At 38.8% G+C, this 26,156-nt stretch overlaps 1 protein-coding gene across 2 annotated transcripts in view; it reads left to right on the plus strand.

Moving 5' to 3' along the window:
* Positions 1-465: 465 nt before the first annotated feature.
* bean1 (brain expressed, associated with NEDD4, 1) overlaps positions 466-26,156 on the plus strand; it is a 47,077-nt gene continuing 21,386 nt past the window's right edge. For both annotated transcript variants that reach the window (XR_011917001.1, XM_072390578.1), the window contains exons 1-2: positions 466-986; positions 8,368-8,475. Coding sequence is in view for 1 of the 2 variants with exons in the window: in XM_072390578.1 (XP_072246679.1) it covers positions 8,451-8,475 (25 nt within the window). In the remaining variant the exon portion in view is untranslated. The remainder of the gene's footprint in view (positions 987-8,367; positions 8,476-26,156) is intronic.

Consider the following 26,156-nt stretch of genomic DNA (forward strand, 5'->3'; position numbering starts at 1 on the left):
CTAATGAAGATTTACTATATTTTATTTTTTTTATATGCTCAACTTTCTAGCTTAGAGTATTCTTACAATTTTATTCATAATTTCTTTATAAATAATAAGAATGTGGATTCAAATTAGAATGTCAACTGGTAAAGACAGGTATAAGTATACCTTGTATTGACATACTGATGCTCATTAAAGCGCACTTTCATTAAGAAAACAAATTAAATTTAGTACAATATTCACAATATCACTTTTACTGTGATGTGGCAATTTGTGGCATTAGAATATTGTTTTATAATAACTTTTGCCATTTTAAGTATCCATAGATGCCAAAATTGTACTTAGCCCTTAGTAATACTCGGATAAAAGCCCATTTGCAGCTTTCCGCAAAGTAAACCCTTTTACAAATGTATATAAGAGCGCTTGTGGTCAGGCTTTTGTTGAGGGATGTCCTGGCTGGATGTCTCATAAACGGCATATGCTTGCCCTGGATGATGCGCTCCTCTTCCCAGGCATGACACACTTACTGGGCTGCAGAGCTGAGCCACGGGACAGAAACGCGGTGAGGAAGCCAGAGGACAGAGTCTGACGAGCATCATGCTGATGCGGGGGAGAAAAGCAGATGAGAGGGAAGGGTGAGGATATCTACAGAGGAGTAATCGTAGAGGAATAAAGCAAGCAAAGCTCTGCAGGACTGGAGGAAGGTGAAAGCGCCGACGGTGAAGCTGTTTGAGGACGGGACCGCACAGAGGAGGATGTTTGGACGATCGGAGCGCTTCTCTGCTCAGTGTTGATCATCGTGCGGGTAAATCACGGGTATCACCGAGAGTTTAACGAAGCGCTATTCTGAGGAGGTGGGCCAAGTCCCGGGAGAGAGAAGAGGGAGGACCGCCAGAGTGGGTGCTGGTGATCAAACTGGGATGTTGTTGCTGTTGTCAGTGATGTGAGGCAACATTAAGTAGCTGATGAAAGGACCCCTGACACATATTTCTGCATTTCTGCAGGTAAGCAGCTAATCGACTCTGTCTTTCGGTCTACCTCCCCATTTCAGTAAATTACCTCTCTGTGCTGATCATGCTTCCACTAACGTTAAGCAATGTTTTATTAAGGAGTTTAATAGAGGTATGGTTGCAGCCAATAGCCCAAGCACTTGGGAGTTAGTTTGTGCTGAGATCTTCTTCGCGGCGTTTGCCTCCCACGGAATATTATGTAATTTCCAAAAAGAAGACTTAGAGAGATTAATGAAACTGAATAAACTGCATGCAGCCTACTGTAAGCTATGTATGGATTATGTCCAAGTAAATACGTTTGTACTTGAGCGTTTCTCTTGCATAGTATTTTGCTCCCTCTCAATTTTAGTTGCACATATTGCTGCATGCAAAAGTTTGGGCACCTTTGTTAAATTTTCTTTATGTGAATAGTTAAGGATGTAGACGATTGAATTTTCTGCAAATTGCTTACAGTTGAAAACACTCCCTTGACAATATGAAGCAAAATTTTGCCTTATTCTTTTGTTTGTTTGTCTACAAAAAATTAACTGATATGGCTAAATCACCATAAGTAAAGGCTAGGTGATTAAAAATCAGAGGCTTTATTCATACACTGACTTATCTCAACATTGAGAAGCCATTGGCTCTTCTCGGCAGTTGTATATCAAAACGTTTTCAGATTTTCCTCAGTTTGCATTGTAGCCAAAGCCAGAGAATGGATCCTCAGAGGATAAAAATGTTCAGAGAGAGCTGGTTGTAAGAAAAAGGAATATAAAAGCTTTAATGACTGTAAAATTCTGATGCATTGTTTTACTCTCAAAGCTGCCTCATGACATAGAAGTCATGTTCCTTTCACTTGCAATAAATTATACTGCAATTACATGATATGAGAAACCAATTGTTGCATTTCTAACCGTAACTCTACTGCTCTAAACATATGGAATTTGGTAAAGATATAAGTAAAACAGTATTTCTAAATGAGTATGAGCAGAAGGTCTCCTCTATGGTAATTTTTTTGCTTAACAATGTGACACATCTACACAATATGAATGCAAGATATCCAACATATTTAAAAGACACACACACACACACACTGTAGGAAGTAATTAAACATAGCACAAATTTACTGTTTGGTATCACAATCGTGCTGGAGGTCCCTCTGGGCGTGTTATAGTGATTTTGCATAGACAGATCTTTCTCTCGCTCAGTTTTCCTCCCACACACTTTGATTCCTCTGTTTCAGCAGTGAAGTACAGTAGCCTTACAACCCTACACACATAGCAACAGTAACACAGAGGACTTCTGGTCAAATGTTAGCATGCATGTGATCCATTTATGAAATTAATTTACATAAATTATATTTAGGTCTGCAAACGAGAAAATCTCAACAGGTGAAGACCTTTTAAAACAAAACACAAGCTGGACAGAAAAAAATAGATAATAAAAGAGATATAACAACGTGTTTCATGTCTTCATATGTGCTTTTTTTCTGTGGCTTGATTGAAACAGCCTCACAGAGACAAGACAGCATTCTTAGTGCTAAGATCCCCAGAGAGTATTAAAGCCTTGCCAAGGGTTATCTAAGAGGTGCCTCTTTTCAGTCAACTGTGAAGGTCGATGCTACAGAAAGTCTCTTGTCTTTAGGCTGACACTTAAACTGTGATTGTGAACAAATACAAAAACCAAGATCGGCCTCTGGATGTGGCTATAAAGAGCTGTTTTTCACAGTTTAAAATACAAGTACAACACAGTAGTGATCTTTAAGGTTAAGTAATGTACAATAAATAGTGTCTGTCATGGCTTGTTGCAGATACAAAGAAGGGAGTTTTACTAGAACACGATATATTATGTATGTATTTTAAACTTCAAATATTTCGGTCCCACTCAGTATTAGACTATTCTCAGACTATTTTTTTTAACTAGTACTATGTATATTTTCTATAATATATTTACACACAACTCATAATTCATTTTATACATAGATTTTTATTATTTCTTTATTAGCTTGCCAGAATCCTTTGTAGTGTTATATAAATTACACGTGTTTAATGTATTTTGCTGTGTCTGGTTTATATTAGATGAGAGTGATTGTATGGGCCATATCAGCCCTGTCCAACATCAGATGTGAAAGAGGCACAAAATAAAAACTGTCATATATTTATTGATGGACGAGAATTGTGCCTTTATATTGTGACAACAACTCTTAGAGTAATGATTATTTGTGGCAGATTACTGTAGTCTGCATCATGGTTTCTGTCTGTTGCAGATCGGTGATGCAGACTTGTCCCCCAGGGAGTCAGAAAAACCCTTCAGAACCATGTAGTTTTAATTATTAAACTTAACCAAAAAGTGAAGTTTCCATCTTAAGTAAGCTGAAAAGTATCAGGTCGGACAGGAGATGAACTTGGATCTCCCAGTTAACAGTTATGTGCAGCTCCATCACATAACCTGTCCTTTTTTTATTATTTAAGGGTATTTACACCTTTCTTAACAGCTTTAAGAAATAGGTTTCATGACAATTACGTAAACTCTTCTGAGACTATGTTATTTATAAACTCTTAACATGATGGACATGTTCTGTCATTCCATTTTGCTGCTACCGGCTGACTAGCAGGTGATAGTGAATCGAGTTCTTTACCTGCCTTAACATGAAGTGTTGGCTTTTCTCTTTGACGCTTGCCTGAACAAAATCTTGCAGACTGAAACAATACCTTTGGAAGGTTCAATATTTGAGCCCAACACTGTGCAAACCTTCCTTTTCTGTGACTGTTAGTGCAAATACAAGACACCAAGGAAGGAGAAGTGTGAACTTTACTCATCTTTACATCTTATTCATTCTGTTTCCACCAAAATATGCAGTGAGAACTAAGCAGTTATGTTCACAGTGACGAAGTCAGCCATGTCTTCCAGGAACTCAGATAGCCTTAACTTCTTATTTCACAAAGCCAACCATTAATCCTTGAACTATACCCACTTTATCCTGCCGAGGGTTGCATGGGGAGGCTGGAGCCTATCCCAGCCATCGTATGGTGCGAGGTGAGGAACACTTTGGACAGATCACCAGTTCATCACAAGCTCAACAAGTCCGTCCATCCATCCATTTTCTATACCTGCTTAATCCGTCAGTCGGGTCGCGGGTCAAACAACCATATAGTCACACCTACTGTCAATTTAGAATTTCATGAAGCCAATGTTGCTTCTGTAAATTAAACTTTAAACTGTTATTTTCTGTCATATATATATGGACTCTCAAATATTTCAGATCCTTCACCCAAAAGGAAATTTGTGAAATGTCTGATTTTATACAACTCGTTGAATTGGTACAAAATAGCACAGAGAAAAGGAAGTAATAATAGGTTTTGAGTTGTTGCATCAACTGAAAAGTTAAGTACACTGTGTTAAAACCCCAAAACCAGGGATAAATGTGCTGTTCCGCAAGGCCCAAAACTCAGCTCTTTTCTCTGTGGCTGACTGGTTACACAGCCGTTATGGAAACTGAACTCATGGGGTTTTAGCAGTGGCGTGGATGCTCGAACCACAATTCCTGCTTGCCCGGCCACAAGCGCGAGTTGCTGTGAGATTGGTGCCATAGACAGGACTGACAGGTTGAATGGATGACAGAGCTGTGTGGGCCAAATGGACTGTCAAAGAAAGCAAGGAGGAGATGGATGAGAGGAGGGAAAGAGGGACATCAGAGAGCATCACAGGGGGGGAATACCAGGAAGAAAGATGAAGAAATGATGGACTGCCCTTGTGGCTACAGTTTCTCTTTCTCTAACTGGCCCTGTCTCTCACTATCTTGTTATTTTCTTCCATCATTGCTGACTATTGTCTAATCTGGGGACAATCACAAGGCTTGCACTGTGAGTAAAGCAGTTTTCCCACCAAAGCTAGAAGCAATGTGTACAGTATGGGTTCTACTTTGTGGCAAAGTCACGCTGTTATTAACCTCAAACTCCCCTTAAGATGTTTTTTGTTGCAATCTAATGTCATAGCACAATTTCTGTGGCTGCCTGTGAAATCTAGAGTATTTACACCATTTTCTGCACTGCCTGTCCAGTTGGGGTTTCACAAGCCTTTCGTCTCTGACCAACTCTCTCAGAGGACATTTATGTGTGATTTTGAGAAATTGGGAATTGTCTTGTGTTGGCAACCACGAGCAAACCAACTGTGGGAGAAATCATATCATAACGAGAATATTCTTCTCAGGTAAACGACTATCACATTGAAATAGGTTATTTCAAAGGATGAATGTGTTAAAATCCAGTAAAAGGATCTTCTTTTGTTCACAAATATAAGAATGCAAACACATCTCTATCACAACATAAGCAAAAATGTTACAACATATGAGGTCAAAAGCGACCACACTAGTTCCTCATAAAAATTCTTGTATTTTATGTCTTGTTATTTAACTGATATACAACTCTTAGTGTAGCAGTTCCTCGGTTAGCTTCACGTCTTCATACTGCATTAGAGATGACACTAATCCTGTGAGTTCTGTTCTTTCACAATGACACAAAAACACTCAACTGTACAAGTACCGGGGTGAGAACAGCCCACTGTGTGTGTATGTGTGTGTGTGTGTGTGTGTGTGTGGAAGAGAAGAAGGATAGTTCAGTCTAGCTGCCAAAGTGTGTTGTCTGTAATATCTGTCTATGTGAGCAGGGACAGTTATGTAACAACGATGCAGAATGCATTGTAGGTTCATGACTCACACACACACACACACACAATGTGTGTGGACAGGAAGTAAGTTATTACAATCTATTTTAATAATTTAGCAGAATTAGAGGATCACAACATGTCATCGCGTTGACTTGGCAGTGACAGTGTGTTTATCCAACTCATTTCTCTTCAAAGAACGTCACCACGTTGCATCCGATTGGGCTTCACAGACAGTTTATGATGATCCCTAAGAGGACAAAGACGCTCATTAGTAGAAATTAATTGAACACCAGACAAAAGAGCCTGACCATCAGTCAAACTTTTTATAACAGAAAAAAGGTTTTAAGAATGACTGTTTGACTGGAGTGTGGTGGGAGGACAGGGCGTCATAAAAGATGGAGGAGGCCCAGTAACACATTAATGCTAAACTTTGGCCTAAGGTAAACTCTAAACAGCACCACCAACACACAGCGCGAAAAGTTAGAACAAGGTTGATTTTGGTAAAAATAGCACCAGATAAAGTGGGCAGGCTGTGGGAGTCACTTTTCACTAAAGTTTTTATGTCTATGGAAAGTGCTTTAAAATGCCACAAGCCGTGAAGAACGTCAATGGCAATCATGATGGTATTTATCAGCGGTTGATGTAGTATTTAGATCTTTTATCTAATTATCCTGGATCATTTCTTTACAAAACCTGGCAAAAAATTGCACTTGGTGCAAATAATAAACAACATCAACCAGCACCAATGTGAGTGTGCAGCTACAGCTACTCAAAGCAGCTAGCAGCAGATTTCAACAATAACCAGAACAGTCTACAAGGAGCAGTAAAATCCCAATCAAACGGACTTGTTGATAATTAAGAGCTGGTAATTTACTGATGTAAACCTGTTAAGTTTAAGCAAGTAAGGGGCTCTCTTTGGATTCACAAGACCTCATTTTTCAATTTAGCTATATTCGAATGGGTTATTTTTTATAGTTCAGGGTCAGACAACACACAAGAAGACCTCCCTAAAGAGACCAAAAGAAGGAAAGGGATATTCAAAAGCCCATTCAGATTTTTCTGGCACAAGCTTGTCTTATATGCTTCAAAACGGCTGTTTAAAACATACGATGATCTGTTTCCTTACTGATCCTCTCCACACAGACTGTCTACTGTGCAGACTGTGCATCCATCTGTTGCAGATAGAACAGGACTTGTCAGTCCCCCACTGTCGATGTGCGTTTTGGTTGCTGTCTTATAATTCGACCATTTCTTTTATTGTACCTCTGCAGGGTTGTTTGCTCTGAACTTACAGAGCTGCTCACCTGTTTTTTGTCTGCTCGTGATTACAGAACTGAGATCACCAAGTGAAACTGATTCTCACTGATGATGAGTGTCTCAGTTTCATATCAGGAAAAACTGTGCTCGATCTTTTCTGTTGCTTTCATTATCGGGCCTATATAGTTCTAGTGCAAAAGCTGTCTTGATATGCAAATGAAACATTAGGTGTATCTGTAACCATTCATGGCTTAAAATGGATGGGAGAAATAAGGTTTATGCACATGGTTTCTCAATAAAGTTTTATAACAGAAAAACCACACGAAAAAGCAATTCCACTTGTGTGCATACACACAGTTTTAGTCATAAATCTACACACAGTTTTATGCATCTGGCCCCAGGTGTACATCTCTATATACAATCTAGGATTAGTATTGATTAATGTGAGAGCAGCATTTTACTGTTGTAGCTGCAGAATATTGAGTTAGCTTGAGCTGACGTATGAACAGTTGGATACACAAGATAAACCTGAGATGATTGATTGAAGTGGAACGAAGAAAACAAAAAGTTCTAATACACAAAACTTTGGTCAGATTTCAGACTCTCAAATATTTAACAGAATGTGAACCTTCAGAAGGTCATTTGGTGGAGTTGTCTGATTCTTCCATCAGAGCGCTCATTGGTTTCTGTAAGAGGTCAGAGAACAAAAAGGTGAGTTAAACCTGAACTAAATCTTGTGTTTAAATGATTGTTGTGCAAAAATATTCGGCTTAAAGTTGACTAAACCAGTAAAATGAATGAAATGCTGGTGAAGTGGAAGCAGAAAGTCACAAAAATGAAAATGCTCAAGCAAATCACCCAGAAAATTGTTCCAAAAAAGAATGCTTGAGTGAACATGCGTTGTCATTTCGTCCATCTCCTTCACTAACACTCACGTTTCTTAGGATGACATTTTTAGTCATAGTTGTAGTATAATGGCAAAAATCACACCCATGTAGTAAAACAATATTAATTGTGTGCATGTGTGTGTATGTGTGAGTGTGTGTGGTTGAGGTATTGATTGGAACATTTCAACCCTGTGGCCATGTTCCGGAAACAGCAATGAACGCACATACAAAAGCGTGCACACACATGCAGTCACAGGTTGGTGTGGGCGGCCACTTGACTGCCTCACACACACACACACACCTGCACGCACTTACACACACACATTGCCTGAGGCTTTATAAACAGCCGGGCTTGGAGGTTGTGACTCGCACATCAGTCTCTGCTGCCTCCCTCCCTCCCCCTTCCTCTCTGAAACAACACAGCTTCTCTCACTTTCTTTCATTTATATCTCTCGTTCGCCATCAAGCCGCCTGCTGTTCGTTGTCTTTGCCTGCTCTCTTTGGGCCTGCTCCTTCTTGTTTTCTTCTCACTAATGTGCTGATCCTCTTGTCTCTATTTCTCCCTGTCTTTGCCGTCACATATACAGCAGCACTGTGTGGTAGAGAGCAGTTCAGGTTGGCTTCCTGCCTGTTGAGATGCGCCAATAGGAAACACTGTGAAGGGGGGTTCATGCTGATGAAATTGATCTGCTCAGGTAAGGTGACAAGTCTCTTGTTTTTCTTCTTGTTTAAATTTTTCCCCTATTTAGTCCATTGTATTACACAGGGAATAACTTCAAGACAAAGCGTGCAATTTATCCTGGATGATAATAACATCCAGAATGTCATTCCTTCCTTTAGAACGTGGTGATAAAAAGTTTTTGTTACTGAAGATGTGCATCAATTTTCTGTTGAACATTAGATGAAATATTGGTCATAAATGAAGAAGAAAACAGGATAAAATTCCTACTTACAAGGTATTTGTTAATTTGCTAATTACTTTTTTATCCAAACATTAAAAATCAATCCAAACAGAAATGCCACAAAGGAATTAAATGTCCAGACTGTACAACTTTTTTACATTGTAAAGTTCTGCTTTAGCTGAAACTGATTTGTTAGTCTGTGTTGTATTTCACAGACCCAGGGTCTGAAAATTGCAAATCTATACAGATGATTGAACTTTTTTTTTTAAATAGTCATTTGATAATTTATCACACACACTTCCTATGAAGTTTTTAAAGGAACAGAGATGGTGTCTCGTGTGCTTGTACAGTATCATTGCTTTGTTGCTGTTGTTATGGGTATCCTCTGCTTATTTTTAGCCGGATTACAGGTTGAGTTTTTTTTGGAACTTTAGAGAACAAGGTAGACATATTTATAGAAGCTTCTCATCTCAATAAAAGATGAATTGCTGTCTTATGCAAGAACTCCTGACCACACTGGAGGCAGGAAAGAGACAGGAAAGGAGGGAGGAACAGATGGATGACTGGATGGATGGACAGATGCTGTGTTTTGCTGTCATGGTTGCCCTCCAAGAAAATTATCTGCCCTCCTTCCTCCCTCTTTCCCACTCTCATGAATCACTTTGACTTGCTTTCCGACTTTTTGCCCTTTTGATTCCTCATTTATGTATATCTGTTTCTTTTTTCTCTCTATTCACCTTTCCCTTTTTCCTACCCTTAACGTCTCCCTTTTCTTTCCTCCTGACTCTTTTCACTTTCTTTCCCCTGTCTGATCTATTATTCACATTCCTCTCTGACTCTTTCTTTCTCTCCCTTGGCACCTGAAATCTCTCCATTCCCTTCAGGGCGTTTAGACCTCCACCAACAGTGCTTCCCTTCTAGGAAAAGAAATAGAATGATGAATAAAAGAACAGAGTGAGGAGACAGATAAAAAGCTTTGGGATAGACGGCTCTATGCCAAGGTATTTCTTCATGTGGTGTATTGTGCAGGTTGACATTTTACACTGTCCTCTATAATTCTACAAAAAGACCACTTCCCGAGCCCAGTCGTGTCAGATTCAATTTGTACACTTGCGATAGAAAAATACAGTATTTCAATGTGACATCGCTGCATATAAATTGCACACCATTTTCAAACACACTGCACGTGTCAAAATGTTTTGATGCATTTAAAATGTTTTGGTGTAAATTGAAGTGTAAAATGAGATTAGAATGAGGACAGGATGCTGATGTCTTTCAGACTAAATAATGTGAAATGACAAACGAAAAGTAATAAATCTGCATTATAATAATGTGCATTAATCTGTGTGTTTTTCATGCTGTTATTCATCATTTGATGAAATCAAACGAGGTAGTTCAACACACCTCAGACAGATCACTGTCCACATCAACTGTTTTTTTTATGTCCCTTACACATTATTTATCCAGAAGCTGGATATGTTCCAGAAGCATGTCCCTCTCTGCTGCGCTTCAGCCCCTCCAACAGAGGAGACTTTCATACAAATGCAGGCTAGTAACTACAAACAAATGTAGACAAGGCAACTCTACACATGGCACTCCCTAGATGGGTGTTATGCCGCATTGTAAGTGATTGTTACAGTATTTAGCTTTATGTTTCATCCACGCAGTTTATTTACAGTTATCTTGGACGCAGTGCTGCTTGTCAGTTAATTCCACATTTCTGCAGTGATTGTGCTCTTTTATTACCAGACAGTAAAGCCGTCAAGTTGTCAAGTTTTACTAGATCAAACAATGTTAAATGACCACAGCCTCTCAGGACAGGTTGCCAGGCAAATAATTTTTTTTTTAAACGTGGCGGCATTAAGGACAACAGCAAGCCTCATCTCCATTGGTCTTGGTACTAGATTAGTGACAAGTTTGCCCCTGACAGTAGTGAAAAGGTTGAAGATTTTACATGTACTTCATTTATACGACTGCAAAATACTAAAATACTATAGTCAGGTTTGAGGTGAGGTCAGGATGCAGAACAAGACACTTGGGTTGATTCAACCTACCTACCTGCTAATTAACATCCCATAAGCGTGGCGTCCATGGTACTGATTTGTATTTTTAACACATTGCTAGCTACCACCACATATGATAATTTCTTGTATTTCTGGTACTAGTTTGTCATGACTTAACCTTAGGAATCGTGACCCTGAATAATACTCCACATCATTAAGATAACAAATGGACAAACACAAGAAAAATACAAAACCATCTGCCTAATTTGACACATAAGTCAAGTTTTGTAAAAACGTTTAGTGTAATTGATGAAGGTGTGTCTTAGTTTTCTACCATTTTATATGCTTATACATACGTTTTCCTTTCATTCCGCTTTCAGGCTCATTATTTTTCAATGTCTCTGTGTAAAGGAGGCAAGTACAGTTTTGTGCCTGAGGATTGCTGCTGCTTCATCCTTGTGAAGGGCATGCAGTCCCCAGCTGTCCACAAAAACATCCACATCTGTCAGTGAAGATGTTTGTTCAATATATGTTTACACATGTTGAGTTTAAACCAACTAAACAAACTACAGTATCATTTTTAATACTAGTACAACAGTCAAAGGCAAAGAAGCAGAAACATTAACAAGGATTTGTGTGCATCCCATGTTTTAGCTGACATTTACTGTGTGTGAATACCTGCAGGTTTAGGTGTGTGTTGTGTTTGTTTTCATTTATGTATTTGTGCTCATGCCCCACCTCTCATATCACCGCTGAAGATAAAGGCTAAACACTATCTACATATTAGAGCACTGGCATGTGTGTGCATCAGATGAGGGAAGATCTGAAATGGAATCTCCTTCTGTTCCCCCTCGCTGCACACATCATCTATCCATCTATCAGCGCTGCACAATGCCTTTCCTTCCCAATGCCGAGCCATCAATCATCACATTCCCATGCTTTATGGAAATAAGAGGAAAAACTGCATTTAATGGCATTTTACCCTCTATCCCATCCACCTATCTGTCTTTGACCGACCATCCATCCACCTGCCTGTGCTCTCATCCAATCTAGTCACAGTGTAAGGTCGTTTATTTAAATCTATTTAAATGGATATGAGGCGTGTGCATGTGCAGGGAGATTTCACGGCCCGGCAGGTCAGCAAATATCACGGCTGTTCCAGCTCGCTAACCCCCGATCAGAGCCCACAGACAATTAATACACACCACAGGTGGTCAAGTTTGTGCATGTGAGAGTGAAAAAAAGGATGAAAGAAACCTGATTTGAGACTGTGACTCTGTTTTCTTTTCATCCATCTATCTACGATGAAGCTCAAAGAGAAAGAAGGGAAATCAGTACTTGGGCGAGAGTCTTAAGGTTAAGTGGGAGGGCAGGAGATGAGAGGAAGGTGGATCAGAAAAGTTAAAAAGATAAGAAAAGGGTGATGGTAAGAAGAAGGAGGGTAAAAGTCTTTGCTAATGTCTTTGGTGTCAGTATTAACTAACACTGGCTCCCTCAGACTTCAGTACATTCGTTCTTCATCGTCCTCTTCAGTTCATTAGCTCTGTCTTTTGAAAATGGACATATTGGTCAATGGTTCAATGTCACCGAGACGATTGGATGGATGGACGGATGGATGGATGGATGGGATGGACAGGACAGTTCTGAAATGATTCATTTGTATTGATAAATCAGTTTTTACTCATAGTTTCATTTCAGATAATTGCAATATGAATTTAACTGGTAGGGATCTGAAATTTGAATTAAATGGAAGTTAAATTGAAGACTTTATTGATATTTTTAAACTTTTCTTTTAAACTTGTCTTGCTGAAGACACTTTTATCACAGTGGCATGTATTGGGAAGATTTTAGAGAACCCAGCACCAAAGTCCTGCCTCCTGAGAGGCAGAAAATCTCCCCAAACAGCCACTATGGACAAAGTTTGGACCAAATGTCTGCACGTGAAAATCACATGGTTCAAAACTGCAAACAGTTTCAGACAATCTATATCTTTGATTTAATCTTTAGAATACAGTAATATAAGAAAGAAAGTATTTGAAATAAACATAAACAATGTGGGTTTATAGAGCTGGCCAAAAAAAAAAAAAAAAACCTGAGATTCACTGATGAAGTTCAGCAAATAATTCCACAAATTTCAAATTGATTAAAAAGATCAATTCTAATGAATGACCACAGTGATGGTATATCTGTTTAAAATTTGATAAAATGTCAATAGAATTTATATGCACCTGCTGAATTAATGGAACATCAAAGCAGAGAGGCTGTTAGTGAGCCAATGTCTCAACTGTTAAAATCCTGAGATGGATTGGCGCTGCACAATACTGCGTCATTTCAAGTCACACTTCATGTTATTAAGCATCACTGATCTATAAAAGTGTTGGTACATGTGTGTCAGTGCCCTGAGGGGAAAAAGCTACACAGCAGGGTGTGTGTTTTAACATGATTAAACAGCACCTCTTCCTCCCTTTCCCTCATCTGTTTCATCATCTCCTTTGCTGCCCCTCCACCACCCTCTTCTCACCCATCAGTTTCCCCTACACAGCACTTCTGAGAAGGACTGAGAGAGAAGAAAAGACTTAAAAGGCCTAGACAGTGATTCACACACTGAAAGAGAGACAGAGTCAGAGTTGAGGAGGGTCAGAGAAGAAGAGATCAGTCCTCTCGTGCCATCTGAAATGGCTTTCTGTGATATGATGTTATGACTACTTTGGCTTTTATTTATGTGACTGTTCCATTCACTCCTGCGCCACAGGCGCTGACTGGATTGGGTGTAATCATACTTCTGCAACCTGGCAGAAAAACAGATAGAAACACTTTCCCTGCAGATTGTCTCATAGACCGGCCGAAACAGGAAGATTTTCAACAAATCATACTGATGCTTGAGTGTTTGGGACGTGCCAATTTGAAACAGAGTCTGTGGGATACGAAATACAGCATGAAACTCTGACATAGAAATCCACAGCAATACATTTTGATATCTTTCATAAAGAACCATCAAAGCCTTGTGAAGTTACATTTCCAGTAAAGTTGTGATGTGTATGTTCACTGAGGTTTCCCAGTTGGGCATGTAGCTGCATGTTAAACTCTCAGCTGTGAGCTCAACTTCTATTGTTTTTTTATTTTAAAATAACAGACCAATTTCACAGCTTTTAGGTGTCCAGTCAGGCCACATAGGTGATAATGATGTTATAGAATTTATTGTACAGTGTTTTGAAGACTGCAGTGATGCCCAGCCTCTTTCCCATCAGCCTGTCTCAGGGAGATTCTGTTTATGTGTAATTAATCTGCAACAGCAAATGTGTTTTGAAGCAAAAGATTATGTTTCATAGTAACTTGATAAGGAGATGTGATTGTCAGTTAAGTGGTGCTGACAATGCGTTTCTTTTGTCTGGTTCATCAAAATAAGCTTATGTGTTGTGACTACAACATTGTAAAAGTTAATTCAGAAGTCATTATTTATCCACGGTCTGTTGGTTTAACATCCAATAACACGCCAACAGAAAACAAACATTGAACAAAGATATTTTGTGTGATGCAGAATTGCTAGAAGTCCTATAAACTAAAAATATTATATTTTTCTAGATATTATAGCGTCATAGTGGATACTCATGGGGAAGCTATTCTGTTGCTTAGAATATCTGAACATTCAGAAACACTGAGGCTCATTTCATAGGTGAGAAAGAAGAGAATAAAACTTTATAGTGATCGTGTGTGTCAATGGATCAAACATTGTAGCCTATTTCCTGCAGTCTTTATTTACCAATCATAGCAGGATTTAAGTTGTTCCCTGAAAGGCTTGTTCACCAATCAGAATTGTTTTTATCACAGACCAATCATGAGCAAAAGCATGGTCTTTACTGAGCAATCAAAGCTGGATTTACAGAGATGACTGACCAATCACAGAAGGATACACTGCAGTCATCGGCAGGATTTATTTTCAGTTTGGTTCAATCCACAGATGTGTTAGAGCCATCCCACATTTGTGTGATGCAGATTTGCTTAAAAAGGAAATAGAAACACACATTTTTAGACATCATTTATTCATACACTTTCTCCGTAGTTCTGTGCGTTGACACAACCAGACCAAAGGACATCTAGTAAATCCCTGAGGCCTCCAGTGCACCTGTTCATTAAGACACTATGAACAAATTATTGTATGAATAAGAGTATCTGTTTATTTACTATTCAGACCATGCACAAAACACACGTTTGTCATATGAAGTCAGACTTTCAACCACATATCATGAAGTTGAAATGAACATACAGACACAGACTATGTGTTTAACTTTTCGTTTTGCTTTTTAAATAATTGTTTACACTCATACTTCTATATCAATATGTGCAATATAGTTTTTGCAGCTTCCATTAAGGATAAATGTGTGTGAGCTTTGTTTCATCAGGCCTTTCATTATTTGCCTTTGTGAGATACGGTGCCATAAAAAGCTGCAGCTGGGAGTCGTAAGGATGGCTGCTTTGGTGTCGTTGTTGTTTTAGTCGGACTGTTGCTTTATTACTCTGCAAGGCTCCTTTGCTTTGCTCTGACTGTAACTGATAGCCTCCATAACTATTTGTTCCACTCAGCAGTTGTGGTTTTGTTCGTAATTCTACAATAAAACCCTTTTTTTTCCACTTTTCTGATAAGCATCCAAATTTTGGGATTCTTTTTCGCTGCTGTTTTAATTACCAATAATTTCTCATGGAAACAGTTTTTATTACACATGCAAATTATTAATTCAAGTAGTGTCATGGAAAAAAAATCAGGCTTGTGCACATCTAAAGATTCTCAATGATTGAGATTTAGAAATCTGGTGAGAATAATGTATGTGCTCCTTTCAGTCTGTGTGCATGCGCTTCACAACCTCGTTCATTGGTATGTTGTGATCTAAATGCAAACTAGATTTCAAATTATTATGTATTTAAACCACTTACTGAATGCATTGAGGACGATGTTAACATTTTTTTTATTAACTCGTAGCAAAACAGCAGGATTCTTTTCAGGATCTAATTGTTCATACTCGTGATGGAGGTGTGTTTGCTTTGCAGGAAGTATGTAGCACAAGGAACTGAGGCTGAAGATGAGGCTCTTCTTCCATGTTTAAGGGTTCCTTATCTACCTGTGACGATACAGGGTGTCACACTGAAGGGACCTCGAGGTCCTTTGAGGGGTAAATCTGGTGATTGATTAGACTCCTACTGTGCTGTAATTTACCTCTCAGATGAAATATAAGGAAAAAAGCAGAATCCAATCACAGCCTGGAAATTAATTGTGAAACAAACTCACATGCAAAGTGTGAACTCCAAACTGATTCCAAAAACAAGCAGAATAAAGAATAAACAAGTGAAAAAAATTGCTGCTTTGTCAGATACCAAATTTTTAGACAAGTTGGATAAACGCTGCACCAAAAAACGAAATCCTCTGCTTTAAAACCACATTATTCACATAATTCCTGACTGTTAATGTCTTCTGACTTAGGTCTTATTAGTGCGTCAGTAGTTGTTTATAGTGATAAACGACCCGAGAAAGTGATCACGACAAAAACAAGGGACATTAGGAGATGAACGAAATAAAAAGAGCTGGATGATTAAACAAGGGGAAAGTAAGAATATGGGCCAGCAGGGTGTGATAATCTGTCTCTCTGCCAACTATCCCACATGGGAGGGAAGGAGAGAGATTAAGGGGAAGTATGATGTATTCTGACCCATATTCACCCACACACACAGTGATGTGTTGTGACCCACATTCAACCTCATCTCAATACAATCTAATTTCATACTAATAAGCATGTGAGTGAGATCTAGTCTGTGTTTTAAGAATGAAAACACTGGAGTGCTTGCAACACCACTGCAGCACGGTGGTTTTATAACTGGTTAACCCACATTTTAGAGTGAGCTCGGTGTGCTTTGTGGCTTTGATTTTAGGAGATCCCAAAAGCCCACTGGATGGACGTTGATGTAATTTATCTTTCACAGTCAGCTGTTACACCCAAACACGGTGCTCTGCAAAAAGTTTTGAAGTTTAGACTCATATTTGTCTCAAAGCCAAATTCATTCTGCAAAGGTAAGAATGTGTTCAATTTCAATACATTTCACACATTAAGTCCCATTTCTTGGCAATAATATAGTGTACTTTAATAACAGTTACACTATTAATCTGATGTAATAAATCTGTATAAATAAAGAAATTAAATACTAATTAAAGTCAACAAATAGCTGCTGTTTATAACACAGCAGCCTATCTGGCTACATAGCCATGAACTTGTTTTACATTTTCGTTGGAGTCAGCAAAGTGCAGAAGCCTCGCTCCACCCTTCATCATTCAGTTCGTACCACTGCAACTGTCAATCATCCTAACAAGCTGTCAAGTTCAAAGCACCATCAGGCCAATTTGTGCAATGCGTCCACAGACCTTGCAGAAAGAAACGACAAACAATCCTGCATTTAAAGAATTCAGAATTACTTTCTAAAATGTTTTATCTGTCTTGAGATTATTGTGTTAAAGGGAAACATTTGTCTTATTTTTCTGCTTTTGTTGCCTCGATTCCCCTGCGATTTTTCTGGCCTCATTTGTGTACAAACTCAACACTGGCTTTCCCACAGTTAACAAGCCTATACATAAGTCTATACAGAAGAGGAATATAATTCAAATAGAACTCAATGTGAAATGATTACAACCACATTTAAAGACTACTTACACCTGCTAATATCTGGCTTTTGTGTGGGAATGAGTTCAATTGGCATGCAGTATCACACGAAAGGATATTGTCATGGTCACAGGTTTATGTTGGCTCTGGCACCAGTTGGCATTGATGTGAACACAGGACACAGGTGCGCATAGACATTTTAGCTGAGATGCTGGATTCGGGGAACAGCTATTTTTGAAAGTCATAATTATCAGAACTTGATGTCTGCATGATATATTGAGAAGCTGTAGTTGCTGAACCTTACTTTTGTGAAAAGGTCTAAGAGAGGACAAACAGGCTGCTACCAGGAATTACAAAGGATTTAATCGCCTGGTGTTTTAGTGTTCAGACCTGTTTCTACTTAGTAACTTTTGTAGAAAAAGGGGTATAAACTGCAGCCTTGTTGAGAGTTGGTCAAATTCTCTAAATGCTAACTGATCCTTGTCTTATCTTGTTTGTTGTGTAAAAAGCTGTACAGTATACACAATATTATTTACAGGTACATAGATTGGGAGTTGACCGCTTCAGAGGCAATCAGAGCGAGGCTTGGAGAAGAGCCAGGTATCTGACAACAGACAAATGTTAAATGTGGGCTACTTTTTACCTTGTCTTACTGTTAGTTGCAATGGTTCTTCTCCAGTGCACAGCCGATATCGCTGCAATGAGTGCAAAGAAGCACAGAAATGTAGCTTTCTCTGGTATATTAAGGCAATTTGGTTTAGTGTGCTTGGATTACAATCACATGTTTTTGCCAAATTTATGCCAGATTGCTCCTGGGGATCACTTCACATCTAAAAGAAACCCTGGAGTTTAGAAAGGGAAAGCACTACATTGTTTTGGCTTGAAACCTTGGCTAAGTACCACTGTAGGAACACGCAACAGCAGACCCTGATTCGAAAACCATTCACCTACTTTATCCAAAGACTGTAATGTTTATTTCAGTTGGACAGTGCACAAGTATACGATAAGACACGAAAACGGGAGGCCAAGCTGAATGAAAGTAAATTTTAATGAAGGTCGTATATTTTAAGCCTCTCCAGCCCCTAAAAATGTGTGCACAGTACCTCAAGTGGTTGAACATGTCACCGTGCTGCATCGATGCACCCAGTGACACATGTTTTGGTGTGGTTATAAGGTCAAGCAGAACACATTTCTTACTTCATCTAAACAGATTTGAATGTTTTACTTTTAGAGGGCAATTGTTTCTGACAGTGGTGTGAAGTTACTTTCTAAAGAAGAAAACATCTTTGCCTACTTGAGGAGTGTCTCCAGTAAAGTAGTTACAGTGCTAGCTCAGAGCTAAGCCTTTGCAGGGCCAGAGCAAAGAACCACTTACGTTGTATTGGGGTCAGGGTTATGAGGACCAACCGGACTGACTAAAATGTTGTGACCACCATGTTTAAAAGTGTGGAGCCTTCTTAATTAAAAAGGGAGAACAATAAAAAAGAAAACTGAGCCTCAACATGTAAGCGCATCTCAGCCAGTGAACGCTGCAGTGCGTTACATTCATTAGCATTTTCAGGTTTTTGATATCATCAGCTGGCATTTATAGATCCCACTAGAGACAGTGTGTTTAAGGCCTGTTTCTATTGCAGCTAATAAATATTGGTTAGCGTTTGGAGACACTGGTGGGCATTGCAGAGAGCGTTCACAAACATCAGCAGTTGTTCAGAACAGCATTAATATCTTAGATAGGCGATGTTAAGACATAGGTCTGCAGGGAAAATAAGACAAACACTTTGATCTATTGTTGTTTTAGTGAAGATAAACCGTCTTTCCCCGCTGCAGTCTTCTGCAGAAATTAAGAATACACTAGAGGAGAGGGTCAAACTCAGAAGAGGTGTTTAAAGTGACATAAAGGGGTATGAGTGAGAAGGTTTTTACTGCCATGTTCATAGTAAGTCTTCTTTTTTGTTTTCTTGCTCCAGTGATAATAGATCATGATGCTTTAATGGCCAGTGTTCTCTGTCCTTCGACACTAAAGGCCTCCTGGCATTCGTTCGATACAACAACAGGAAGGATCGGAGACAGAAAAGAGAGGTTAGCAGCAGGAGAGTGGGAAGGAGGGACAGAAGGATGTGCGTGTCAGGGAGATGTCCTCCTTGTGCCTCCTATTGTCCTTTGACTCGCCTGTCAGAAGGTTAAGGCTTTTCCAGCTCGCTACACAAGTGAGGAGATCATATTTATCATTTGATTTCACAGCCACATCCACAAACCCTACAAATAAAACCTGGCTGTGTCAAGAATTTCCTATAGGATCAGGGCTCATCAGCAGTCATCTTTTATATGCTAGTGATATGAAATATTAAATGCATTCGTGCATCCTTTGAGTGACGTAGCCCAAAAAAACCCGTCAAAATATTATTTTATTTCATTACAGCAGAAAAGCCTAGCTTCCTGTACTTTCAGGTACACTTGCTTTTACTCACTCCTGCATATTCAATCGAAACAGTCATGTTTAACTCGACTCTCTCTCTGCAAGGGATATTTTTAGTTTCAAAACTGCTCACGTGTCAAACAAGGAGGAAAAGGTATCTGCAAGCTGTGGAATATCTCTGGCACCATGCTTTAGTGGTTTAGTTTCTGACACTCTCCAAAACAAATAGGTAATCATGCTTGTTTACTCTCACTGGCAGAAGGACAGTTATAACCTTATTGATTTGTTTAAGTTGCACAGTCATTAAAAACCTCTAGAGATGCCCCTTGTCCAAAGTAACCCCCCAACTAACACATATCATATCTGAGAGGGTAAAACTCATTGCATCCTCATGCAATTTATTTTACCCAAAAATAATCGTTTTTTCCCCAGTAATATAGCCATTGATATATTCATAAGGCTGTGAAACAATAACAACACCAGCTGGCAGGTTAATTAGTGCCTGTGTTTGTTGATGCAAATCCGGCGTGGGTCAGGCTCTGTCACGGTGTGCACGGTATCAGTCTGTAATGGAAAATGGGTAGAAACTTCATTCATGCCTCAGGAGAGACAAATTCAAATATCAGCAGTCAAAACTATCCAGAAAAGTTTGATCACATCATTTCAAATCCATCAAATGTACAAAATATGTAATACATTTGGGGCAAAAATGTGATTCTCACAATATGCAATTTGGTCCTTAATTCAATTAGCAAAGCAACAGTTTAAGATGTACAGGAGTAATAACCAGTACAGGACAACTGGGCACTGCTTGAAAATATTTTAATTGTACAATTGAAGTAATATTCATACATACGTTCAGAATCACAGCTTACTTCTGAACAAGCAATTTATGTATGTGTCCTCTTTCATTTAGTCCACCATTTTGCTCCAGGGGGCAAAGTTTTCACAACTTCAGCAGCCACCACAGAGGGCCGAGGCGGGATTGAATCAGCCGAGAAGAAAGCGGCACAAAGAATGCTTTGCTTTGATTGGTGGTTGGGTTAGGGGAGGTCCAATCAGAGAACAGAGCTGATCCAATCTAACACTAACCTTTGAGAAATGGCTGCATGCTGAGCTGGAGATGTTTTCAGTATCACTCAGGCTAATTGCCTTTAAAGCCCAGCTGTGTGGTCAGACACTTGCACTGATGTTAATGAATCATAATGAGCATCCTGGTCTATCTGTAAAGATACTGATTGTTATGTGTAAAGGGGTTAAATAACTTTCAATGTCAAATGGTATAAATGTTGTGCATTTGCTAGCTTTAAACAAACAGCAAGAAGAAAACTAGGTCAAAATGTTGTGTACATCTGGACTGCGTATGGTCAGTGTCCACCAGTGAGGGCAGTTTGATACGAGCATGGTGACCATCTGCAGCGTGAAGTCCTGAAGAGTCACTTCTTGATTTTCTGCAGGTCTGCTGGTGAGCAATCTAAACATCCCACACAATCCCACATTATTCAACTCTGCTTGGAAATGTGCATCTGCTTCTATCTGCACTATTTATCAGTGTGGTAACTCTCATCAGCTCTATTTGTAGTTTTTTTTTTTTTAAGACCGAAAACTTAATTAAAAGATTTGGGCTCAGGATTGTTTTTAATGACAAAATATACGAATATGGTGCATTATTATCCGGTGTTATACGAGAATATAGTGCTCCACTTTCAAATGTTAGGTAAAATGTTAAATGCATGTTACTGATAACACCCCACTGTTAGTCGTACCTAAAAAAAAGATAAATTGAAAGGTCTTTTTTATTCCTTTTGCTGTGTGGTATCAATGTTCTACATGTTTTAATTCTGCTAATAAAAATAATTGGTGAGGGAAGGTCAAAAGATAAATCAAGACCCCTGAAACTTCCCTTATGTTGTTATTTAAATTGGATTTGACTTGACCTAAATTGGGGATTCCCATTCCTTATCAGCATTCCCAGCAGGGATGGGATATTTGCTGCTTAAAAGCATTTGATGAATGGATGTTTTATTGTACAGAAAGGTCATGTCGTGAATGCTTTAAGCTCTTGTTTAATCTTCCATCTTTAAATTCTGTGACTTGATTTGACCTTGCTTGGCAACATGCTGCTAATGTGACATTCCTGAATGGACCAGTTACCAGACTCATCACCCACTTATACCACTACTACTTATAACCAGTCCTGTGATTGTTTGTCCCCTTGAAAGTTATGTTTTACACGCTCACTGCTTCACCCTCCAGCCCACTGATTTTTTTCAATCTTCAGAACACCCAATTTCTCCTTTTCAAAATGTTTTTTAATCGCTAAGTCAAGGGAGGAATCCAAACATCAGGCTTTGGTCTCTTATCACCTTTGAGAATTTGGTAGTGCAACTGCTTCAGCTGGCTGGTATCACCCTGAGGAGAGTGAAACATGGTGGGCAGACTAAGAAGCATGATAACAGTCAAAAAAGTGTGTGTGTCAACATGAGTTTTGCTCTGTTAGAAAATCACCGGTGGAGTGCTAACAACAAGCAAAGCCAGCCTGCAACTCACACTCTGACTGAAGCACACCGCTCTCCAGCAACAGCAGCATCTGGGCCATCTGCTGTTCCCACAAACTGGCTTTTCTGCGCTTCTTGGGATCATCTCTGTCTTGCATATGATGAGTTTTAAACTCAGGATAAGTAGCTATAACAGAGTCTCTGTGATCAGGAGAGAGGAGATCTGTATAAATCTATGTCTGTATGTTACTGTAAGTTCTGGATTTTTGCCAAAGGCTTGTGTGGTTTGCTTGTGTTTCCACTCTTACATAGAGTGGAAACACATTTCATTATTTAAACCTCCCCATTTCTAGCGTTGCGTTTAAACATTTTGAAAGAGCAACAACCAATAGGAAGACTCCAACACAGTGATCTCCACAAAATCTTTTCATAGACGAACGATGCACCACTTTCTTTTGCCTAAGACATAAAAAAAAAAAGAAAAATACTTTCATTATCTTTTTGATCTTGAACTTCTTCCCTGGCAGCAACTCTTCCTGGGATTCATGTTTTAAGAAATAAAAATAAAATATAAGAACAATTGTTTGGCGAGTGACAGGGGAAACAACAATTGGGTTACTGAAGGTCAGTAAATACTGTGAGCTCTAATTCAGTTACCCATCCCGCACACATATGATGCGGTGTTGTGATCCATAGTAGGAGTGATGATAGTGAACTCAAATGCAGACAAGCTGGGTGCAAACTAATGATGACCCAAAGAAATATTTATTCAATCAAGCCAAGGGTACTGCAGAAAAAGGTAATGCAAAACCCAACCAAAGTGCTCAATGAACGAAAAGCTAAACACAAAGAAGATGCAGGAACAAAAAATAAAAATCATGGGGTTGAGACAACAACCAACTGGTAAACACAGAAAGAGCTGGAGAGCTACATATGTACGGGTGGGTTAATGAGCCTGAGTGACAGCAGGTGAGTGATTAACATCCAGGACACCTTGAGACGTAGGGGGAAACTTAACCAAACCAAAGACTGAAAACAACCAGAAACTAAACAGAACACAGAAGGAATACAGACTCAAGTAAAAATACACACAGAACGAGGGAGTGAGAAGCAAAAGCTAGAAACTAATGAGTACACAAACAGAACAGGCTCTAATAAAGAGGACTGAAGACTTGAAGACAGTATACACAAAGAAGAAAGCTAAGAAAATTAGATATCAGAAATCAGACAGGGACTGAGCCAAACCAGAACAGAGACTAAACCAACGTGTCTAAGAAAAACTAAACCAATGCATGGAACAAAAAAATATAACAGATAACATCAGCTAACTGAAGTGAACATAATAAGGGAACAGAGAGATTTTAGAAAGGCAATATCAGCTTAGAGCCAGTACTTATACTCAGGAAAATCTTAATCTTATTATTTGCATCCAGTAAACATATCACGAAACTCCTCGTTCTACCAGTGTAGTTGATGAGGATTGAAGTTTTCTTTGTCTTTAAATTAAGATCCATAGCATGTCACTGTGCATGGTGGTTTGCTACTAAATGAGAAAAAAAGCTACTAAAATGATCCAAATGTGTCTAATAAATCTATTTTTAAATATGTAAGAGTCCATTTAGAGAATCTAGCTCTGGTCACTGTCACTAATGAAATTCCTCATGACTAAGATGGTAGTAAAACAGAGCCTAAAAAGAAATTGATGTTGACCAATTTGTGTGTGCTTTGACCAAAGATATCATAAAGAGATGGAGGAAAGAAAGGATGGAAGGAGAAATGCACATGTGTTAGAAAGATGAGGAAAAAGTCTGAGGAGATGATAAAAGCATAGATAAATGCATGTTCCACTCTGCCACTGTGCAGAATATTCCATGATGAATCCACCCTAACATGTGTGTGTTTCAGGAATTAATCGTGACTCACTGTAAGTACCCTCTTTTGTTTTCTACTTTTATCTTCATACAATGCAAAACAATTTAATTAATTCAAAATGACATATACTGCTGCAAACTTTTGAATATTCTTGGTAGAACAATCTGAATGATTTGTTAAATTGCAGCATGTGGAAAAACCTGCGGTGGAGTCTTTTAATTCCTCTGATACTCACACTGAAAGCTGGCGTTCACGACACTGTTGGCTTGAGGTCGGTTTGTTGTAATTTTTCTCAAACATCCATCTTCCTTTGCGATGAATTCTGGCGTTGTACAGTCAGCCAGAGTTCCGTTATTTTTCAAGCTGAAATGAATGTGGTTGTAACTCATAACGACAAGCTGTCAGACTGAATTTGAGTGCCTTCTTGATGCTTTTGTATAATGTATGCGGCTAATGTATAAAGTGATGCAGCATATCCAGCAGCAGTCAATACCACATGCTCTTAACCTGAATAGCATGACACTCAAAAGTAAATGACTGTTAGTGACCCCTACCAACCTTACCACACACACATGTGCAGTACAGATGTTCAACCTTTAAACCAAATACTTTGTCTTAAAATTTCATGACATATAAATGGTTTCATGTCACCTATCAAACACCCATAATCAAACTATAAGCTTGATTTTGACGTTACACTAAAAATCTTAAAAAACTTTGTTGAACTGCAGCAGATATAATTCTACTGACGCAGTCATTCTAATCTCCTTCTGACAAAGGTGAAACAAATCAATATTTCTAACACAAATAAGAAAAAAGACTGTTAGTCTCTGTGCTGCAGGGACGCATTAACATACAGATTTCGGCTTTCTAAAGCAGCAAATATGTAACTTGATAAGGGGAGCACTAAAATATTTGCACACAGAGTAAAAGATCAGGAAAGAAAATGTTCTGCACACAATTATACACAGTTATAAATATTAAGATATTAATGAGGATAATGGAAGTTCTGTAGGTAATAAAAAGATGATCAGTTCCTGAAAAACTGAGGCACAGCTGCAGCTATGGTGAAGGATCAAGGTTTGAGGTTTGGTTTGCAGCTAGCAATAATATATAATATGAATAAGTACACCTAAATGTACTTAAATGCTGTCCTTTACAGGACTGAAGACAACAGGAATAGACTTAAGGGATTTAAGTGACTTTGAACGTGGCATGGTTGTTGGTGCCTGACTGAAAATGCTGATATTCTGGGATTTTCACGCACAACCATCTCTGGTTGTTCAGCTTTTGTTTGTTAACCATCTCTTGGGTTTACAGAGAATGGTCCGAAAAAGAGAAAATATCCAGTGAAAATGCCTTGTTGATGTGTGAGGTCAGAGGAGAATGATCAGACTGGTTCGAGATGATAGGAAGGCAAGAGGAACTCAAATAAGCATTCGTTGCAACCAAGGAATGCAGAATACCATCTCTGAACGCACAGCACGTGGAACCTCGAAGAAGATGGGCTACAGCAGCAGAATACCACACCGGGTGACACTCCTGTTAGCTAACAACAGGAAACTGAGACTATAGTTCACACAGGCTCACCAAAACTGGACAATAGAAGATTGTAAAAACACTGCCTGGACTGATTCATCTCGATTTCAGCTGTGACATTCAGTTGCAGTAGAATTACTGGCGTAACGTGAAATCAATTTTCACTACGGGATGTCCAATTTAACGCGAGTGAACAGAAATTTACCCTTTTCGCACAAAATCAGCTTTTTACACTAGATTAATGTGCGCACGTTCTATAAATATGTCAAAGGTGTTAACGGATATATATATGTGTGTGTGTATATATATTTACAATTAATTAATTTGTTTTGACAACCTTTGTATAAACATATATATACATATATACAGTATATATATAGATAGATAGATAGATATCTTCATCCCTTAATAGCCACAGTGTACCCATCTTCTGATGGCTATTTCAAGCAGGATCATGTCACAAAGCTCATATCATCTCAAACTGGTTTCTTGAACATGACAATGA

Source organism: Leuresthes tenuis, unplaced genomic scaffold, assembly GCF_036924035.1.
Source record: "Leuresthes tenuis unplaced genomic scaffold, fLeuTen1.0.hap1 SCAF_8, whole genome shotgun sequence".
Taxonomy (NCBI): domain Eukaryota; kingdom Metazoa; phylum Chordata; class Actinopteri; order Atheriniformes; family Atherinopsidae; genus Leuresthes; species Leuresthes tenuis.